Below are 20260 nucleotides of genomic sequence, written 5' to 3'. Positions count from 1 at the left end.
GACCAAGAAGGGGGGGGCACCCAGTACTTCTGGAAGCGGGGCCACACGCATCGTACCAGGGCGGCAACACTTTCCACGAGAAGTTCCCCAAACTGGCAAGAAGGGAAAAAGTCAAAAGAGGTGCAAAGTCTGCTATAAGGGATGACACAATATATCAATGTGACACGTGTCCCGAATAACCAGAGCTCTGTATGAAAGAGTGTTTTAAAATTTATCATACATCCCTTGGTTTATAATTTACCCCAATTTTACTTACCCTGACGCCCCCCGCACATCTTATCCCCCCTCGTCTTTCCCCTCTGAGCCCTGCTGTGTGCCCAGGCAGCTGATAACAGTCACATGTAGGGTATTGCCATACCCGGGAGAACCCACATTACAGTTTATAGGGTGTAGGTCTGCGGTCAAAATGCTCACTACACCTCTAAATGAATGCCTTAAGGGTGTCGTTTTTTAAAACGGGGTCACTTCTTGTGGGTTTCAACTGTACTGGTACCTCAGGGGCTTCTGCATACATGACTTCGCACTAGAAAATCCCCAGTAGGCCAAATGGTGGTCCTTTCCTTCTGAGCCCTCCCATGGGCCCAAACGGCAGTTTATCACCACAAATGGGGTATTGCTGCACTCAGAGCAAATTGCACAACAGAATGGGGTATTTTGTTTCTTGTGAAAATAAGAAATTTTCGGCCAAAACGACATATTAATTGCAAAAATAATTTTCTTTTCATTCCCAGCCCAATTCAAATAAGTTCTGTGTAAAAACTATGGGGTCAAAATGGTCACAACACCCATAAATGAATTCCTTGAGGGGGTAGTTTCCAAAATGGGGTCACTTCTGGTGGGTTTCTATTGCTTTGATACCTCTGGGGCTCTGCAAATGTGACATGGCACCCGAAAACTAATCCAGCAAAATCTGGACTCCAAAGAACAAATAGCGCTCCTTTGCTTTTGAGCCCTCCCATTGGCCCAAACAGCAGTTTATCACCACAAATGGGGTATTGCCGCACTCAGGACAAATTGGGCAACAAAATGGAGTATTTTATTTCTTGTGAAAATAAGAATTTTTGAGCTAAAATGACATATTATTGGAAAAAATATATATTTTTTTCATTCCCAGCCCAATTCAAATAAGTTCTGTGAAGAAACTATTGGGTCTAAATGGTCACATTATCCATAAATGAATTCCTTGAGGGGTGTAGTTTCCAAAATGGGGTCACTTCTGGTGGGTTTCCATTGCTTTGATACCTCTGGGGCTCTGCAAATGTGACATGGCACCCGAAAACCAAACCAGCAAAATCTGCACTCCAAAGAACACACAGCGCTTCTTTCCTTCTGAGGCCTCCCATGAGCCCAAACGGCAGTTTATTACCACAAATGGGGTATTGCCACACTAAGGACAAATTGGGCAACAAAATGGAGTATTTTGTTCCCTGTGAAAATAAGAATTTTTCATAAAAAATTACATCTTATTGGAAAAAATGTCATTTTTTTTAATGTCACAGCCCAATTGAAATAGGTGTTGTGAAAAAACTGTGCTGTCAAAATGCTAACAACAACCATAAATGAATTCCTTGAGGGGTGTAGTTTCCAAAATGGGGTCACTTCTGGTGGGTTTCCATTGCTTTGATACCTCTGAGGCTCTGCAAATGCGACATGGCACCCGAAAACCAATCCAGCAAAATCTGGACTCCAACAAACACATAGCGCTCCTTTCCTTCTGAGCCCTCCCATGAGCCCAAACGGCAGTTTATCACCACAAATGGGGTATTGCCACACTAAGGACAAATTGGGCAACAAAATGGGGTATTTTGTTCCCTGTGAAAATAAGAAATTTTGATCACAAATGACATTTTATTTGAAAAAAAGAAATTTTTTTCATTTCACAGCCCAATTCAAATACGTGCTGTGAAAAAACTGTGTGGTCAAAATGGTAATAACAACCATAAATGAATTCCTTGAGGGGTGTAGTTTCCAAAATGGGGTCACTATTGGGGGATTCCTACTGTTTTGGCACCTCAACACCTCTTCAAACCTGGCATGCTGCCTAAAATATATTCTAATAAAAAAGAGGACTCAAAATGCACTAGGTGCTTCTTTGCTTCTAGGGCTTGTGTTTTATTCCACGAGCGCAGTAGAGCCACATGTGGGACATTTCTAAAAACTGCAGAATCTGGACAATACATATTTAGTAGTGTTTCTCTGGTAAAACCTTCTTTGTTACAGAAAAAAAATGAATAAAATTGAAATTCAGCAAGAAAAATGAAATTTGCAAATTTCACCTCCACTTTGCTTTAATTCCTGTGAAATGCCTGAAGGCTTAAAAAAACTTTCTAAATGCTGTTTTGAATACTTTGAGGGGTCTAGTTTTTAAAATGGGGTGTTTTATCAGGGTTTCTAATACATAGGCCCCTCAAAGCCACTTCAGAACTCAAGAGGTACCTTAAAAAAAAGGCTTTTGAAATTTTCTTAAAAATATGAGAAATTGCTGTTTATGTTCTAAGCCTTGTAACGTCCAAGAAAAATAAAAGAATGTTCAAAAAACGATGCCAATCTAAAGTAGACATATGGGAAATGTGAACTAGTAACTATTTTGGGTGGTATAACCGTCTGTTTTACAAGCAGATGCATTTAAATTCTGAAAAATGCTATTTTTTCAAAATTTTCTCTACATTTTGCAATTTTTCACCAATAAACACTGAATATATCGACCAAATTTTACCACGAACATGAAGCCCAATGTGTCACGAGAAAACAATCTCAGAATCGCTTGGGTAGGTTTAAGCATTCCGACGTTATTACCACATAAAGTGAAATATGTCAGATTTGAAAAATGGGCTCTGAGCCTTAAGGCCAAAACTAGGCTGCGTCCTTAAGGGGTTAAACAATTAGTGTGTAGGTGATTAAACATTGTTCTAATTTTTTTTATTTTTTTCACGAGTCAGGAAATATTATAAATTAGATTCTAATTTATAATATTTCCCAGCACTGGTCACTAGATGGAGCAATTCCCAAAATTGCAGCATTGCATGTGGTAAAGCAACCACATTGCTTTATGCTGCAAAATTGGGAAAAAATCCCTCGCTCTAGTGAGCTCTCAGAATCCCCCCCTCCTTTATCCTGGCTAGTGCCGGGAGAAACGAGGGGATTGAACGGTCTAACCTCCTACACTGTGTGTCGCCATATTTTGAGCTAACACACAGTGTAGAAGGTTAACATACAGTAGTAAACACACTGAAACACGAACATACATAGAAATCACTTACCTGCTCCTGTCGCCGCCGCTCCCTCCGGTCCGTCCGCTCCATCTGCTGCCGCAGCCCCAAGTGCACAAGTCCGGAAGCCGCGACCGGAAGTAGTAATCTTACTGTCCGGCCGCGACTTCCGGTCTACAGGAAAATGGCACCGGACGGCGCTCAGTTCAACTTGGACTGTGTGGGAGCGGCGCATGCGCCATTCCCACACAGACGGCGTACACCATAGTGGATGGAACGGGCCCCGTTCGCATTCACTATGGGACTGGGGCTGCCGTACTCCATGTCTGTATGTGTCGTTAATCGACACATACAGAAATGGAAAAAAAAATGGCAGCCCCCATAGGGAAGAAAAAGTAAAAAAATAAAAAAAAGTAACACACAAACACACAAATAAATACAAAAGTTTTTTTATAAAACACTGACATCAAACTGATATAAAAAATATTTTTTTGGGGCGACACTATTCCTTTAAGAGGTGCTTTGTCTCTGCCCCAGTGCTGATTCAGCCTAACCAAATGGGGCCATTCATCGTGGAGATTGACGCCTCCAAGGTGGGAGTGGGTGCTGTCTTGTCCCAGGGTACTAGGTCTCTCACCCATCTCCGTCCCTGTGCCTACTTCTCCAGGATGTTCTCCTCCACCGAGAGAAATTATGACGTTGGCAACCGCGAACTCCTAGCCATTAAATGGGCATTTGAAGAGTGGAGCCACTTCCTGGAGGGGGCTAGGCACCAGGTAATGGTCCTGACTGACCACAAGAATCTGGTTTTCCTACAATCTGCCCGGAGGCTAAACCCAAGACAAGCTCGATGGGCGTTGTTTTTTACGAGATTCAACTTTGTGGTTACCTATAGGGCTGGGTCAAAAAATATTAAAGCTGATGCTCTGTCGCGTAGCTTCATGGCTAGCCCTCCTCCTGAGGAGGACCCCGCTTGTATTTTGCCCCCAGGTATAATCATATCCTCTGTGGATTCAGACTTAGTCTCCGAAATTGCGGCTGATCAAGGTTCTGCTCCCGAGAACCTACCTGAGAACAAGCTGTTTGTTCCCCTGCAATTCCGGCTAAGGTTGCTCAGGGAGAATTATGACTCCGCACTATCTGGCCATCCAGGCATCCTGGGTACCAAGCACATCATTTCTAGAACCTATTGGTGGCCTGGGTTGCTTAAAGAAGTTAAGGCCTACGTCGCCGCTTGTGAAATTTGTGCTAGGTCCAAGACTCCCAGGTCCCGATCTGCGGGCTTACTATGTTCTTTGCCCATTCCCCAGAGACCTTGGACCCATATCTCCATGGATTTTATCACCGATCTATCTCCATCCCAAGGCAAGTCGGTGGTGTGGGTTGTAGTAAACCGCATCAGTAAGATGTGCCACTTTGTACCCCTCAAGAAACTACCCAATGCCAAGACGTTAGCTACCTTGTTTGTCAAATACATCCTGCGTCTCCATGGGGTCCCGGTCAATATTGTTTCTGACAGAGGGGTACAATTTGTTTCATTATTTTGGAGGGCTTTCTGTAAGAAGCTGGAGATTGATCTGTCCTTTTCCTCGGCCTTCCATCTTGAAACTAATGGCCAAACTGAGAGGACTAATCAGTCTCTAGAACAATACTTAAGGTGTTTTATCTCAGACTGTCAAAATGATTGGCTCTCTTTCATTCCCTTCCCCTAATTTTCCCTTAACCGGGTCAGTAACTTATCGGGGGTCTCCCCCTTCTTCTGTAATTTGGGGTTTTTCTCCTCCGTTTCACCTAGTGGTTCCAACAATTCCGAGGTAGATATCGTTCATCGGGAACTGTCCACAGTCTGGGCCCAGGTTCAGAAGAACCTTGAGGCTTCCCAGAACATCCAAAAGACTCAGGCAGATAAAAGACGTTCAACTAACCCTCTTGTTTGTGGTCTGGGATCTGGTGTGGCTGTCTTCTAAAAATCTTAAAGTTCTGTCCAAGAAATTTGCTCCCCGGTATATAGGGCCGTACAAAATCATTGAGGTCCTCAACCCTGTCTCCTTCCGGCTGGAGTTACCCCCGTCTTTTCAGATACACAATGTGTTCCATGCCTCCCTCTTGAAAAGCTGCTCCCCGTCCTTGGCTTCATCGTGGAAACGTCCGGTCCCTGTTCTCACTCCGGATGGGGTAGAATTCGAGGTAGCCAAGATTGTGGACAGCAGGATGGTCCAAGGCTCCCTCCAGTACCTGGTCCATTGGAGATGATACGGGCCTGATGAGAGGACTTGGGTACCCGCCCGGGATGTTCACGCCGGTATATTGCTCATGAAGTTTCATCTTCGGTTCCCCAACAAGCCAGGCCCACCTAGGAAGGGTCCAGTGGCCCCTCATAAAAGGGCCGGTACTGTAAAGGGTTTGCCAAACACAGGTTCTGTGTCGACGCCCAGGGTTAATCAGCCCTCATTAGCTCCAAGGTCTGCTAGAGTGACGCGTTCTGTTACCACTCAGGCTTGCAGGCTGAGGAGAGGGAGAACCTATCACAGCCTGGCCTGACGGTTCTAGCTCCCGCCCTTGGTCTATTTATACCCTCACTTGCAGCTTGTTCCTTGCCTGTGATTGTTTGTTTTCCTGGCTCTGCGATACCTGCTATTTACCCTATTTTCCGCTGTTACTTATTGACCCTGACTTGCCTGACTATTCTCCTGCTCTGATTTTGCTACTACATACTCCCCTGGTTTGATTTGACTCGTTTACCACAGCCTTTTGCTCACGGTGTCTCCGTGGGCAACTTCCCCTACCCCCCCTTGCTTCTGTGTGCCCTTGTCTTGTGTTGTCTGTATTGCACTTACTGAGCGTAGTGACCGTCGCCCAGTTGTACGCCGTCACTTAGGACGGGCCGTGCAAGTAGGCAGGGACTGAGTTGCGGGTAGATTAGGGCTCACCTGTCCGTCTCCCTACCCCGATTCATTACACATACACTGTGCCCTATAAAATTTGTGCCACACGCTGTGCCCCTGAACACAATCATATCACTGAAATAAAGCACCACACAAACAATGCACCATAAAAATGGTGCCACACACAGTTCCTGGAATATACCACCACACAGTGTCCCATGTAGACAGCGCCACACTCAGTGCCCCAGTAGACAGTGCCACACACAGTTCCCCTGTAGATACTGCACACACAGCCCCCTGTTGATAGTGCCACGTAATGTGCCCCCTGTATGTTTTCACACACAGTGCCCCTTGTTTGAAATTCCACACAGTGCCCCTGTAAATAGTATCTCACTTTGCACCATGTAGTAGAAAAAATAAAAGTTACGTGGGCATGGAGAATCTGTTATGAGTAAAGATTAAAAGAATTAAACCTATTTAGCATTAAAAACAGGCGACTAAGGGGGACATGATTAACTTGTATAAATATATGAATGGCCCATACAAGAAATATAGTGAAAACCTGTTTCATATAAAATCCCCTCAAAAAACAAGGGTGCACTCCCTCCGCCTGGAGAAAAAAAGGTTCAATCTGCAGACAAGTCTGCTTTACCATGAGAACTGTGAATCTATGGAATAGTCTACCGCAGGAGCTGGTCAGAGCAGGAGCAGTAGATTGCTTTAAAAAAAGCTTATATGATTTCCTAGAACGAAAAAATATGAGCTCCTACGTGAATGTGTAGAATTTTTGTTTCATCCCTTCCCTTTTTCCAATCCCTTGGCTGAACTTGATGGACATATGTCTTTTTTCAACCATACTATGTAACATACTCACCTGTGCCTGTTCCTACATTGACCTCCAGCAATGCAGGCATGGTCTCTATTGGCCTGCTTCAGCGGAACAACACAGACAGCATGATGACGTTATCACGCCGGCTGCATCACAGGTAAAGCGCAGAGTGGCGAAGCAGGGATCTGATAGTTCCCTTGCCCCGCTGGAGCAGGCCTGGCCGCGTTGTTCTGGTGCAGGCCTGACCAGAAGAGACCATGCCTGCGTTGCTGGAGGACAGCGTGGGAATGGGACAAGTCCGTATTTAACGTTTATTTTTTTTCTACAATGAGTGCAGGGGGACCGGATCGGGATACTGCTTCTTTCCGATTCCGCGAACCGACTGTTATAGTGACAACTGGTTCAGGAGAGCCGGCAGGATCCTGTTACTGGGCACTCTGACCGGTCTCTAGCTACACAGTCCCAAATGTAACATCTCACAAAACCTGCTGGTTTGGAGATTCTCTGACTCTTTACGCTTGTCAATTTTGTCCAGCACGTTTTGCTACAGGGAATTTTATGTCAAAGATATCTCTTATTCTGCATATAAATTGATAGATCGTTTTGCTGATTACATTTTTTTGACAGGGACATATAATCATCGTCCTGTTTTATAGTTTGCATAGTTCCTAATGGGTTATATTCGATTCGAGCTGACTCACAAATGTTCTTTCAGTCTTTATAAATTCATATGCTGTGCATGTACTACATTTAAATATGCCTTTGGGTTTTTGGGTTTACCACATTGAAGTTTTATTTTGCAGAGGAAGATCGCTTTTGATTAGTCCATCTCTGATATGGCCTCTGGTATATACACATGTAATTAAAGTATCTTCCAAAATATGGACATTATGGGGGGAATTTATTATTCAGTATACGCCACTAGTAGTGTCAAAAACTGTTATACCTCACCAGAACTTATTAAAAAAGAGGGCGGGGCAAGCACCTCTTAACTGCTTCCCAACAGCCCACAGTAAATTCACGTCGGCGCTTGCTGGGCTCTGTGCAGCACCAACGTGAGTTCACGGTGGATGTTAAAAGCGCGATCGGGTGTCTGAGAGTAGCACTGACACACGGAATTGCACTGTTAACCCCTGCCTCTGGTCCCAGAGACATGATCAGGACCTGATTGGTTCAGGTCCCGATCAGGGTGATCGCAGGGAAAGTTTGTTGTAGCAACAAACTGCAAACTTTCTTGGGTACCGATTGTGGGGGGCTGCCGTCGGTTGTCACGGCAGAACCGGAGGCCATACAACAGCCTCCGGGTTTACCATGCATGGAAGCCTATGAGAGGCATGTCCTCATGGGCTTCCGGTCAGCGTGACTCTCAGCGTCACACTGACGGTTTATAATACAGTACACTACCTAGGTAGTGTACTGTATTATAGCAGCTATCAGTGCTGCAGGTCTTCAAGTAAAAAAATAAATAAAAATGTTTTATAAAAGTGTAAAAATAAGTTGTAAGTTACAAAAAATGCTTTTTTTCCTATAATATGTCTTTTATTATAGGAAAAAAATGAAACCGTAAAAAAAGTACACATATTTGGTATCACCACGTTCGTAACGACACAAACTATTAAAATATAATATTATTTTTCCCGCACGGTGAACACCACAAGAAAAATAATTTAAAAACAATGCCAAAATCACAATTTTTTTGGTCACCACCTCTCCCAAAATATAGAATAAAAAGTGATCAAAAAGTCGCATGTACCCGAAAATAGTACCAATAAAAATTATAGCCCGTTCCACAAAAAAAAGCTGTTACACAGCTTTTTTGAATGAAAAATAAAAAAGTTATGGCTCTCAGAATATGGTGACAAACAAAATCAATTATTTTATAGAAAAGGGATTTTATTGTGCAAACGCCACAAAACATAAAAAAACTATATACATATGGCATCACCATAATCGTATCGACCCGCAGAATAAAGTAAAATGTCATTTATAGTTTACGGTGAAAACTGTAAAAAAAATGAAAATAAAAAAAAAAGGACAAAAAACATTGTCAGAATTGTTTTTTTTTGGTCACCTTGCTTGCCAAAAAATCGAATAAGAAGTGATAAAAAAATCACATGTGCCCTAAAATTGTACCAATGAACACTACAGAGATTGTAATGCAACAAATTTTTTCTCACACAGCTCCGGTGGAGAAAAAATTAAAAAGTTCTGACTCTCAGAATATAGCGACAGAAATTGTGCAGAATGTTCCAAAATCGGATAAGATCGGGAACCATTTATCATTGCGACATCGGCCACATATCTATGAATTATTATTTATTTACTGCATTATTATACCCTCTTATTATGCCCTGATGTACTCTGCCCAGCTTACATATGCCCCCACATTATAAACTGAAATACCAGCAAAACCCCAAACAGAACTACTACTACCAAGCAAAATCTGCATCCAAAAGCCAAATGGCGCTCCCTCCCTTCTGAGCCCCACAGCGTGCCCAAACACCAGCTGATGTCCACATATATGATATTTTATATCCGGGAGAACCCGCTCAACATTGTATGAGGTATCTGTCTTCAGTGGCACAAACTGGGCACAGCATATTGTGCATTAAAATTAAAATCTACCATTATTTAACTCGCACTGTGAACGCCGTAAAAAATAAACAATTTAAAACGCCAAAATCGCAGTTTTTTTGGGCATCTTAGCTTTTAAAAAAAATTTAATGAAAAGTGATCAAAAAGTTGTATGTAGCAAAAAAATAATACCGATAAAAACTACAGCTCGTCCCGAAAAAAATAAGCAGTCACACCACTCAATCGACAAAGAAATAAAAAAAGTTATGGCTCTCGGATTGTGGTGAAACAAAACGTTTTTTGTTTTGTTTTTTTTAAATAGCTTTTACTCTGTAAAAGTGGTAAAATATAAAAAAAAACTGTATAAATTTCGTATCACCTGAATCGTATTAAGTCTCAGAAAAAAATTTAAGTTATCGTTTTCACCACACAGTGAAAGCCGTAAAAACGAACCCCCCCAAAAAATGGAGGAATCGCAGTTTTTTCCAATTTCAGCTTGCAAAAATTTTTATTTTCAGTTTCCCAGTACATAAAATTGTACTTTAAATGGTGTCACTAGAAACTACAACTCCTCCCTCAAAAAATAAGCCCTCACGCCATTCTACTGACGGGAAAATAAAAAAACTTTATGGCTCTTGGAAAGCGGGAAGGGAAAAACTAAAATGAAAAAGCAAAAAATGGATCAGTCCTGAAAGGGTTAATTAATTTCTAATGAAAAACCATTTATGACAACGTGGGGTATTGCCGTACTTGAGAGAAATTGCTATATGAGGGTTGGGGTGCTTTTTCTCCTTTATCCTTTGTGAAAATGAAAAAATGCAACATCTTTGTGGAAACATTTTTTGATATTCATTTTCACAGCCTAATTCTAATAAATTCTGCAAAATAACCTGTGGGGTCTAAATGCTCACTATACACCTAGATAGATTCCTTAAGGGGTATAGTTTCTCAAATGGGGTCAATTTTGGGGTGTTTCCACTATTTTGTTTACCTCAGGGGCCTTGCACATGCGACACGACACCCGAAAACTATACCAGCTAAATTTGAGCTCCAAAAGCCAAACAGCACTCCTTCCCTTCTAAGCCATGCCGTGGGTCCAAAAAGCAGTTTATTACCACATATGGCATATTGCCGTAATTATGAGAAATTGCCTTACAAATGTTGGTGTTCTTTTTCTCCTTTATTCATTGTAAAAATTAAACATTTCTATGTTTTTTCAGAGAAAAAGTAGATTTTCATTTTTACAGTCTAATTCCACTAAATTCAGCAAAAAAACTGTGGGGTCAAAATGCTAACTAAACCCCTGGAAAAATTCCTTGAGGGGTGTCGTTTCCAAAATGGGGTCACTTTTGGGGGTTTCCACAGTTTTGGTCAAACACGACATGGCACTGAAAACCAATCCAGCAAAATCTGCGCTCCAATATCCAAATGGCGCTCCTTCCCTTCTGAGCTCTGCTGTGGGTCCAAACAGGAGTTTATAACCAGATGTGGGGTATTGCCATAGTCGGTAAAAATAGCTTTACAAATTTTGGGGTGCTTTTTATTCTTTATTCCTTGTAAAAATCTAATTTTTCAGAAACAAAGTAGATTTTCATTTTCACAGACAAACTCCAATAAATATAGCAAAAGACCTGTGGGGTCAAGATGCTCACTATACGACTAGATAAATTCCTTGAGGTGTGTAGTTTTCAAAACCGTGTCACTTTTGGGGAGTTTCCACTGTTTTGACACCACAAGACCTCTTCAAACCTGACATGGTGCCTAAAATATAGTCTAAAAAAAGGAGGCCCCAAAATCCTCTAGGTGCTCCTTTGCTTCTGAGGCTGGTGTTTCAGTCCATTAGCACACTAGGGCCACATGTCTGATATTTAAAGTAATTAGCATAAAGCTAAAATCACTAATCACGTGGTAAAAACAGATCGTTTTTTTAAATAAAGAGCACTGCTGTCACCTACATTATAGCGCCCATCTCCTTATGTAGGAGATAGGGCACTTATAATGTGGTGACAGAGCCTCTTTAATACCTGTGAAACGCCTAATGGGTTCAGAAACTTTCTGAATGCTGTTTTGAATACTTTGAGGGTGCCGTTTTTAAAATGGGGTGATTTATGGAGTCTATCTAGTACATAAGGCCCTCAAATCCATATCAGAACTGAACTGGTCCTTGAAAAATAGCCTTTTGACATTTTCTTGAAAATGTGAGAAATTGCTCCTAAAGTTCTAAGCCTTGTAACGTCCTAGAAAAATAAAATAATGTTCAAAAAACTATGCAAATATAAAATAGACATGGAATATTTGAAATAGTAAGGGTATGTTCACACGGGCTATTTTCGGCCGTTTTTCAGGCCGAAAAATTGGAAGCAGAACGCCCACAAACATCTGCCCATTGATTTCAATGGGAAAAACGGCATTCTGTTCCGACGGGGCTTTTTTTACGCGGCCGTTTTTTAAAACGGCAGCATAAAAAAACAGCCACGAAAAAGAAGTGCATGTTACTTCTTGGGCCGTTTTTGGAGCCGTTTTTCATTGACTCTAGAAAAATAGCTCCAAAAACGACCGTAAAATATGCTGCGAAAAACGGCTGAAAATCAGGAGCTGTTTTCCTTGAAAACAGCTCCGTATTTTCAGATGTTTTTTGTTAAGCATGTGAACATACCCTAACTATTTTGTGTGTGATTACTATCTGTTTTACAAGCAGATACATTTAAAATTAGAAAAATCATAATTTTTGCAAATTTCCTTTACATTTTGGTGTTTTTCACAAATAAGCAATGAATTTATTGACCACATTTTTAAACTAACATAAAGTACAATATGTCACGAGAAAACAATCTCAGAATCGCTTCGAGGGGCAAAAGCATTCCAGAGTTATTACCATATAAAATGCGCTGGGAACAACATCCCGACACTGGATGGAGTCAGGACCTCCGATGGAAGGGCAGCGGTGATGTGAACAAGCCCTTACTAATGGTTTTGGTGTTTTTTTTGTGTTTTTTTAAAGGTTCGGTCGTTGGATTACATTGGATTTGAGGACTACTTCGATGACAGCTTTTATTTATTATCAATAAAATGGTCAATGAGGGTCGTGTGTTTTTTTTTTATTTCAATAAACCTGTTTTTTCCATGTCTTTGTAGTTTTTTTTAAACTTTATTTCTACTGCCTTATTAATAGCTGCTGGCTGATTGACAGCATCCATTACTAAGGCGGGGCTTAGTGTTAGCCGGTGCAGAGGCTAACACTAACCCCCATTATTACCCCGGTACCCACCGCCACCAGGGGTGCCGGGAAGAGCCGGGTACACAAAAATAATTAGTACACATAAAAAAGCAAAACAATTATTATTCTTTCCTGGGTCCAGCGCTGGAGCCGCATTGTATGCGATCTGGGCCCTATATCTAATCCTATCACGTGTGATACTGTCTGCTGGGCCACTGTATCTAATTCTATAATGTGTGATACTGTCTTCTGGGCCATGTATATAACTAAGCCTATCATGTGTGATACTCTTCTGCTGAGCCACTGTATCTAATCCTATAATGTGTGATACTGTCTGCTGAGCTACTGTATCTAATCCCATCATGTGTGATACTGTCTGCTGGGCCTTATATCTAATCCTATTATGTGTGATAATGTCTGCTGGGCCACTGTATCTAATCCTATCATGTGTGATACTGTCTGCTGGGCCATGTATCTAACTAAGCCTATCATGTGTGATACTCTTCTGCTAAGCCACTGTATCTAATCCTATAATGTGTGATACTGTCTGCTGAGCCACTGTATCTTATCCTATCATGTGTGATACTGTCTGCTGATCGTAGTGCGATAGATATTCTGTCTCCTATATACGCATACATACACGCACACACTTCTTTTTTGGGGTGTATATGTATTGGGGCTATTTCCCCTGACGTTTCAAGACCTTAGTGACGCCCCTGGCTGCTAGTGCTGCATCGTTGGGTCACTTAGGAGACCCAGCGATGCAGCGGAAAGGTGCGGGCCGTCGGCCATGAGAAGTTTGGGTGGGGGCCCAAGAAGAACCTTTGCATCGAGGCCCATGAGCCTTTAGCTACGCCCCTGGCTACATCTGTATGAGCATTTCAGATATGTTTTTCCAGACATGCCTACAATTGTAGCTTATAATAGCAAGATATCTTACATTAATTTTTATGACATTGGGAGTCTTTATTATGGAATATGTTTTACTGTTTTTTGCTAAGCATTAATGATGATTCTAGAATCTTGCTCTATCAGCCACATGAACTTTTCTTTTCGTTGTTCAGGTTCAGAAGATTATTAAGGATCCTGCTCCTGACAGTGGACTTTTGGCTCTATTTCAAAATCAGAATCCTCTCTTTACCTAAAGCTACGCATGTTGTTGCCAGTTGTTTGGCACCATTGTATGAACAATTTAAATGTAGCAAGAAATCCAATAAAATACTGTTATAATAGAAAGAAAGACTCTTTATTTTATTATATTTGTAACCGGCACTCTATATATTTGTATGCAAGACTACAGATAACCAGCTGACTATCTAATGTGTATGGCGGTGTCCAAACTCTCCCCCAATTTCAGATGTCCGGGTAAAGAAGCGTCAGCATGCTAGATTGCCCGATCCTTTTATTCGTAAGGCGATATGCCGCTGCCAATGGAGTCTCTATGCACAAGCGGGAGGAATTGCTATCAGCTGAACGAGCGTTCGGTCGACTGCTATCTAAAGTGTATCGCCAGCTTTACACATAGATTAAATAGTAGATTGTGATCTGACTTTTTGGAAAAGTTGATAGTGAGTTGAAGCACTTTCTTTACTTACTTTGCTGTACTGCAAGGTGACCTTCACCAAGAATGTAACTGTGTGTTCAAAGTTTAGCAACATAAGGCTACATTCACATGAGCATGACATATTTACACGTGTAAAAAACGTGCGTATAATCAGTCTGTGTGCGCTGCTTTATGCATCAGTGTCCTTTGCAAGTGGCATGTGTATTTCACGCGCTCGCAAGCACTTTTTAAAAAAAAATGTAATTGATGGTTAAAACACAGACAGCAGACGGATGTGAATCCATGTGCTGTCCGTGGTTTTCATGCACCCATTGACTACAACGGGTGGTTAGGTACATGAAAACACACCAATATACGGTATGAAGTGAGTTTCACGCAACGGACTCTCGCTGCGTGAAAACTCACTCGTGTGAATAGCCCCATTGAAATCAATGGGGCCGTCTGCTGTGCGTTGTTTCATCACACAGCACATGGACGAGATTCACGTTCGTATGAATGAGCCCTAAGGATAGTATTAGTATTATGCAAGATGGTTATAGAAGTGACATAGAGGATTCAGAATTGAGATTTACACCTTTTTAAAAATATTTGAACTACAAGCCCACAAAACACTGTACAGTATACTATATTAGAACAGGATTTGTTTGGCAACTTCCTTGACCTGGAGAGCTGGAGGTCTCCTTACGGATCTTAAACCCACTGTGCTATATGGTAGTTGCAGGGTAGTGTTTTTGTTCTGTCTTTGTTTTTGTGTGATTGATCCCACATTTCCTCAATTCCTATTAAAGGTTGTGTAAATCTATGTAGCCTTTTTTTTTTTTTCAAAGAGAAATGTAAATTTTTTAAATTGACATTTATTAAACATTGTATTTACTTTTTGCACTGCAGCTTCTATGTATACCCTGTATAGTGGTGTTTGTTGCAAGCCAAATCCTTCAGTCAGCTGGACCGACGGCTCAGCTGACAACAGCTACTTTGTCCCTCTAACACACAAAATAATACCGATCAAATCTAAATTCATTGGCTGATTGACAGCATCCATTACTAAGGCGGGGCTTAGTGTTTGCCAGTGCAGAGGCTAACACTAACCCCCATTTTTACCCCGGTACCCACCGCCACCAGGGGTGCCGGGAAGAGCCGGGTACAATCCAGTACCCGACCATCTGTAGTGATGGTCGGGCACGGGGCGGCCGCAGGCTGGTAATATTAGGCTGGAAACAAACACAGTGGCCTAATGCTGGGCTGCTGCTGCTGTGTTGTATCTGGCTGGTTATGGAAAATGGGGGGGACCACAAGTCATTTAAAAAAAAAAATGGAAAAATTGATCTGGGGTTCCCCTTTTTTATAACCAGACAGATACAACACAGCAGCAGCAAGCTAGCATTACCAGGGTGGGAAGGGCCACTGTTTTTGGGCTTTCCCAGCCTAATAATACTTGCGGCCGCGCCAGTACCCAACCATCACTACAGATGGTCGGGTATTGGATCGTACCTGGCGCTTCCCGGTAACCCTGGTGGCGGTTGGTACTGGGGTAATAATGGGGGTTAGTATTAGCCTCAGCCAGCGGCCATTACTAAGGTGGTAGTAATAAAGTTTAGAAAAATACAGACATAGAAAAAATACTTTATTGAAATAAAAATCCCACACAATCCTCGTTATCTATTTTATTGAGAATAAAAATAACGCCGTCATGGAAGTAGTCCTCGAATCCAAAATAGTCCACCAGCCGAACTTGTAACAAAATACAAACACACAAAAATAATTAGTACACATAAAAAAGCAAAGCAATTATTATTCTTTCCTGGGTCCAGCGCTGGAGGCGCATTGTCAGCGATCTGGGCCCTATATCTAATCCTATCACGTGTGATACTGTCTGCTGGGCCACTGTATCTAATTCTATAATGTGTGATACTGTCTTCTGGGCCATGTATATAACTAAGCCTATCATGTGTGATACTCTTCTGCTGAGCCACTGTATCTAATCCTATAATGTGTGATACTGTCTGCTGAGCTACTGTATCTAATCCCATCATGTGTGATACTGTCTGCTGGGCCTTATATCTAATCCTATTATGTGTGATAATGTCTGCTGGGCCACTGTATCTAATCCTATCATGTGTGATACTGTCTGCTGGGCCATGTATCTAACTAAGCCTATCATGTGTGATACTCTTCTGCTGAGCCACTGTATCTTATCCTATCATGTGTGATACTGTCTGCTGATCGTAGTGCTATAGATATTCAGTCTCCTATATACGCATACATACACGCACACACTTCTTTTTTGGGGTGTATATGTATTGGGGCTATTTCCCCTGACGTTTCAAGACCTTAGTGACGCCCCTGGCTGCTAGTGCTGCATCCTTGGGTCACTTAGGAGACCCAGCGATGCAGCTGAAAGCTGCGGGCCGTTGGCCATGAGAAGTTTGGGGGGGGGCCCAAGAAGAACCTTTACATCGAGGCCCATGAGCCTTTAGCTACGCCCCTGGCTACATCTGTATGAGCATTTCAGATATGTTTTTCCAGACATGCCTACAATTGTAGCTTATAATAGCAAGATATCTTACATTAATTTTTATGACATTGGGAGTCTTTATTATAGAATATGTTTTACTGTTTTTTGCTAAGCATTAATGATGATTCTAGAATCTTGCTCTATCAGCCACATGAACTTTTCTTTTCGTTGTTCAGGTTCAGAAGATTATTAAGGATCCTGCTCCTGACAGTGGACTTTTGGCTCTATTTCAAAATCAGAATCCTCTCTTTACCTAAAGCTACGCATGTTGTGGCCAGTTGTTTGGCACCATTGTATGAACAATTTAAATGTAGCAAGAAATCCAATAAAATACTGTTATAATAGAAAGAAAGACTCTTTATTTTATTATATTTGTAACCGGCACTCTATATATTTGTATGCAAGACTACAGATAACCAGCCGACTATCTAATGTGTATGGCGGTGTCCAAACTCTCCCCCAATTTCAGATGTCAGGGTAAGGGGGGATTCAGACGAGCGCGATTTGCGCGCGTGCAGGCCGCGTATTTTCTGCGCATCACGCACAGCACTATAGAAGTCAATGAGGCAGTTCAAATAGTGCGTGATTCTTGCGCAGCGTTTGTTCGCTGCGTACTATACGCGACCGGTTCAAAAACTCTGCGTATTTCACGCATCACGCACCCATTGAAGTCAATGGGTGCGTGAAAATCACGCGCACCACACGGAAGCACTTCCATGGGACGAGCGTGATTCGCGCAACAGCAGTGAAAAGGATGAATGAAAACCGAAAAGCACCACGTGCTTTTCTGTTTCCGAACATCCAAACGGAGTGTCTTTGCGATGAGCGAAGCCGGACAAGCGTACCGAACTTCACCGGGTTCGGGCAAACTCGTTTTGGCCGATCCCGGCAAAAAAATTATCGGTACGCGACGTCAGGAGATAGTCACTGTCCATGGTGCTGAAAGAGTTAAACTGTTTCAGCACCATGGACAGTGACTTGCGATCCCAAAATACATTAACCTGTAAAAAAAAAACGAAGTTCTAACTTACCGATTACTCCTGTCTCCTTCCTGCAGTCCGACCTCCCGGGATGACACTTCAGTTCAAGTGACAGCTCCAGCCAATCACAGGCCAAGCACAGGCTGCAGCCAATCACAGGCTGCAGCGGTCACTTGGACTGCTGCGTCATCCAGGGAGGTGGGGCCCGATGTCAAGAGAGGCGCGTCAACAAGGACGCGTCACCAAGGACGCGTCACCAAGGCAACGGCCGGGAAGTTCTCGGTAAGTAGGAACTTTATCTTTTTTTTTTACAGGTTTTTCGCTGTTGTGTTCGGCATTCACTGTCGAGGGTGCTGAAAGATTTAGCTCTTTCAGCACCTTGGACAGTGACGGGCGTCGACAAGCCTCATCTCTATGATGCCGGCTGCGCGAAAATCACGCAGCCGCGCATCAGACACGCATGACACACGCAGCTGTCAAATGGTTTTTGCGCTCGCAAAACGCTGCGTTGTTTGCGCGCGCAAAAACGCAACGTTCGTGTGAATCTCCCCTAAAGAAGAGTCAGCATGCTAGATTGCCCGATCCTTTTATTCTTAAGGCGATATGCCACTGCCAATGGAGTCTCTATGCACAAGCCGGAGGAATTGCTATCAGCTGAACGAGCATTCGGTCGACTGCTATCTAAAGTATATCGCCAGCTTTACACATAGATTAAATAGTAGATTTTGGTCTGACTTTTTGGAAAAGTTGATAGTGAGTTGAAGCACTTTCTTTACTTACTTTGCTGTACTGCAAGGTGACCTTCACCAAGAATGTAACTGTGTGTTCAAAGTTTAGCAACATAAGGCTACATTCACATGAGCATGACATATTTACACGTGTAAAAAACGTGCGTATAATCAGTCTGTGTGCGCTGCTTTATGCATCAGTGTCCTTTGCAAGTGGCATGTGTATTTCACGCGCTCGCAAGCACTTTTTTAAAAAAAATGTAATTGATGGTTAAAACACAGACAGCAGACGGATGTGAATCCATGTGCTGTCCGTGGTTTTCATGCACCCATTGACTACAACGGGTGGTTAGGTACATGAAAACACACCAATATACGGTATGAAGTGAGTTTCACGCAACGGACTCTCGCTGCGTGAAAACTCACTCGTGTGAATAGCCCCATTGAAATCAATGGGGCCGTCTGCTGTGCGTTGTTTCATCACACAGCACATGGACGAGATTCACGTTCGTATGAATGAGCCCTAAGGATAGTATTAGTATTATGCAAGATGGTTATAGAAGTGACATAGAGGATTCAGAATTGAGATTTACACCTTTTTAAAAATATTTGAACTACAAGCCCACAAAACTCTGTACAGTATACTATATTAGAACAGGATTTGTTTGGCAACTTCCTTGACCTGGAGAGCTGGAGGTCTCCTTACAGATCTTAAACCCACTGTGCTATATGGTAGTTGCAGGGTAGTGTTTTTGTTCCGTCTTTGTTTTTGTGTGATTGATCCCACATTTCCTCAATTCCTATTAAAGGTTGTGTAAATCTATGGAGCCTTTTTTTTTTTTTTTCAAAGAGAAATGTAAATTTTTTAAATTGACATTTAGTGCCACCTCTAAAACAGTTATCTAAGTAGCCTCCTCAGTCTTCACTCTTTGACCAACTTACGGGGATCTGGACTTCGCTGCGGGGAGACTACCAGGTCGCTACCTCTTGAGGTGGTTCCAGTGTGAGTAGCAGCTGGCCCAGCGGACCAGAATACAACAGTGCACCACACCAAGGGTACGGATACTGGCAGTTGATACCTTGGCAGATGGATGAGGATCAGAAGACTCAGGCTCGTTACAGGTAGATGTATACAGGCTGGCAGTAGACAACATGATGCAGACTGATGGTGGGTAACAGGATATGGACTGGTAGCAGGATGCAGACTGGGAGCAGGTAGCTGGATGCAGGCTGGTAGCGGATAGTCCAGGAGCAATCATGGATTGGTTAGTGGAATTCTGCAATGCGTGCTGGCCCTTTAAGAGGTGGCCAGATCGCGGGCGTGCACGCTCTAGGGAAAACACATCGGTAGGTAGGGGGAAAGGCAGACAGACGATGCAAGCAGCCAAACAGGACCAGGGCATTGGCGAGGCAGGTAGGAGACCCCACGGCGGGGACCGCCAGCAGGAGCAGCACACACCACCAGTGTTATAAATTTTATTTAGAAAAAGGCTACAAAGGTTTAAATAGTCCTTTAAAGCTGGCCATAGAATTTAAGCTTTAGTCACATTACGTTTCAGCTTCTATCGCAGGTGTACAGAAGGTTATAAAGTATGCCACTCTATAGGTCACTAATCGACTCCAAATGTGAAAAAAAAGTAAACCGCGCTATACATGATTTTTACTGTATTCCTATGTATAGAATAGTCTGCAACACTATTCTCTAAAGCAGATAAAAAGTATAAAAAAATATCACTTTCAAAGGTGTACATAACCTTTA

General features: G+C 42.5%; 1 protein-coding gene across 2 annotated transcripts in view; it reads left to right on the top strand.

Moving 5' to 3' along the window:
• Window positions 1-20260, top strand: part of ISOC2 (isochorismatase domain containing 2) — a 224627-nt gene that overhangs the window by 138597 nt on the left and 65770 nt on the right. The window contains exon 6 of one of the 2 annotated variants that reach the window (XM_075840002.1): window positions 13779-13964. The exons of the other annotated variant lie outside the window; for it this stretch is intronic. Within the exon in view, the coding sequence (XP_075696117.1) occupies window positions 13779-13859 (81 nt within the window). The 3' untranslated portion in view covers window positions 13860-13964. Of the gene's footprint in view, window positions 1-13778; window positions 13965-20260 lie in introns of those variants that run through there. 2 annotated transcript variants of the gene reach the window in all.

Source organism: Rhinoderma darwinii, chromosome 10, assembly GCF_050947455.1.
Source record: "Rhinoderma darwinii isolate aRhiDar2 chromosome 10, aRhiDar2.hap1, whole genome shotgun sequence".
Classification (NCBI taxonomy): domain Eukaryota; kingdom Metazoa; phylum Chordata; class Amphibia; order Anura; family Rhinodermatidae; genus Rhinoderma; species Rhinoderma darwinii.
The sequence above is the reverse complement of the archived record's forward strand: the minus strand, read 5'-3'. Positions and strand labels throughout refer to the sequence as shown.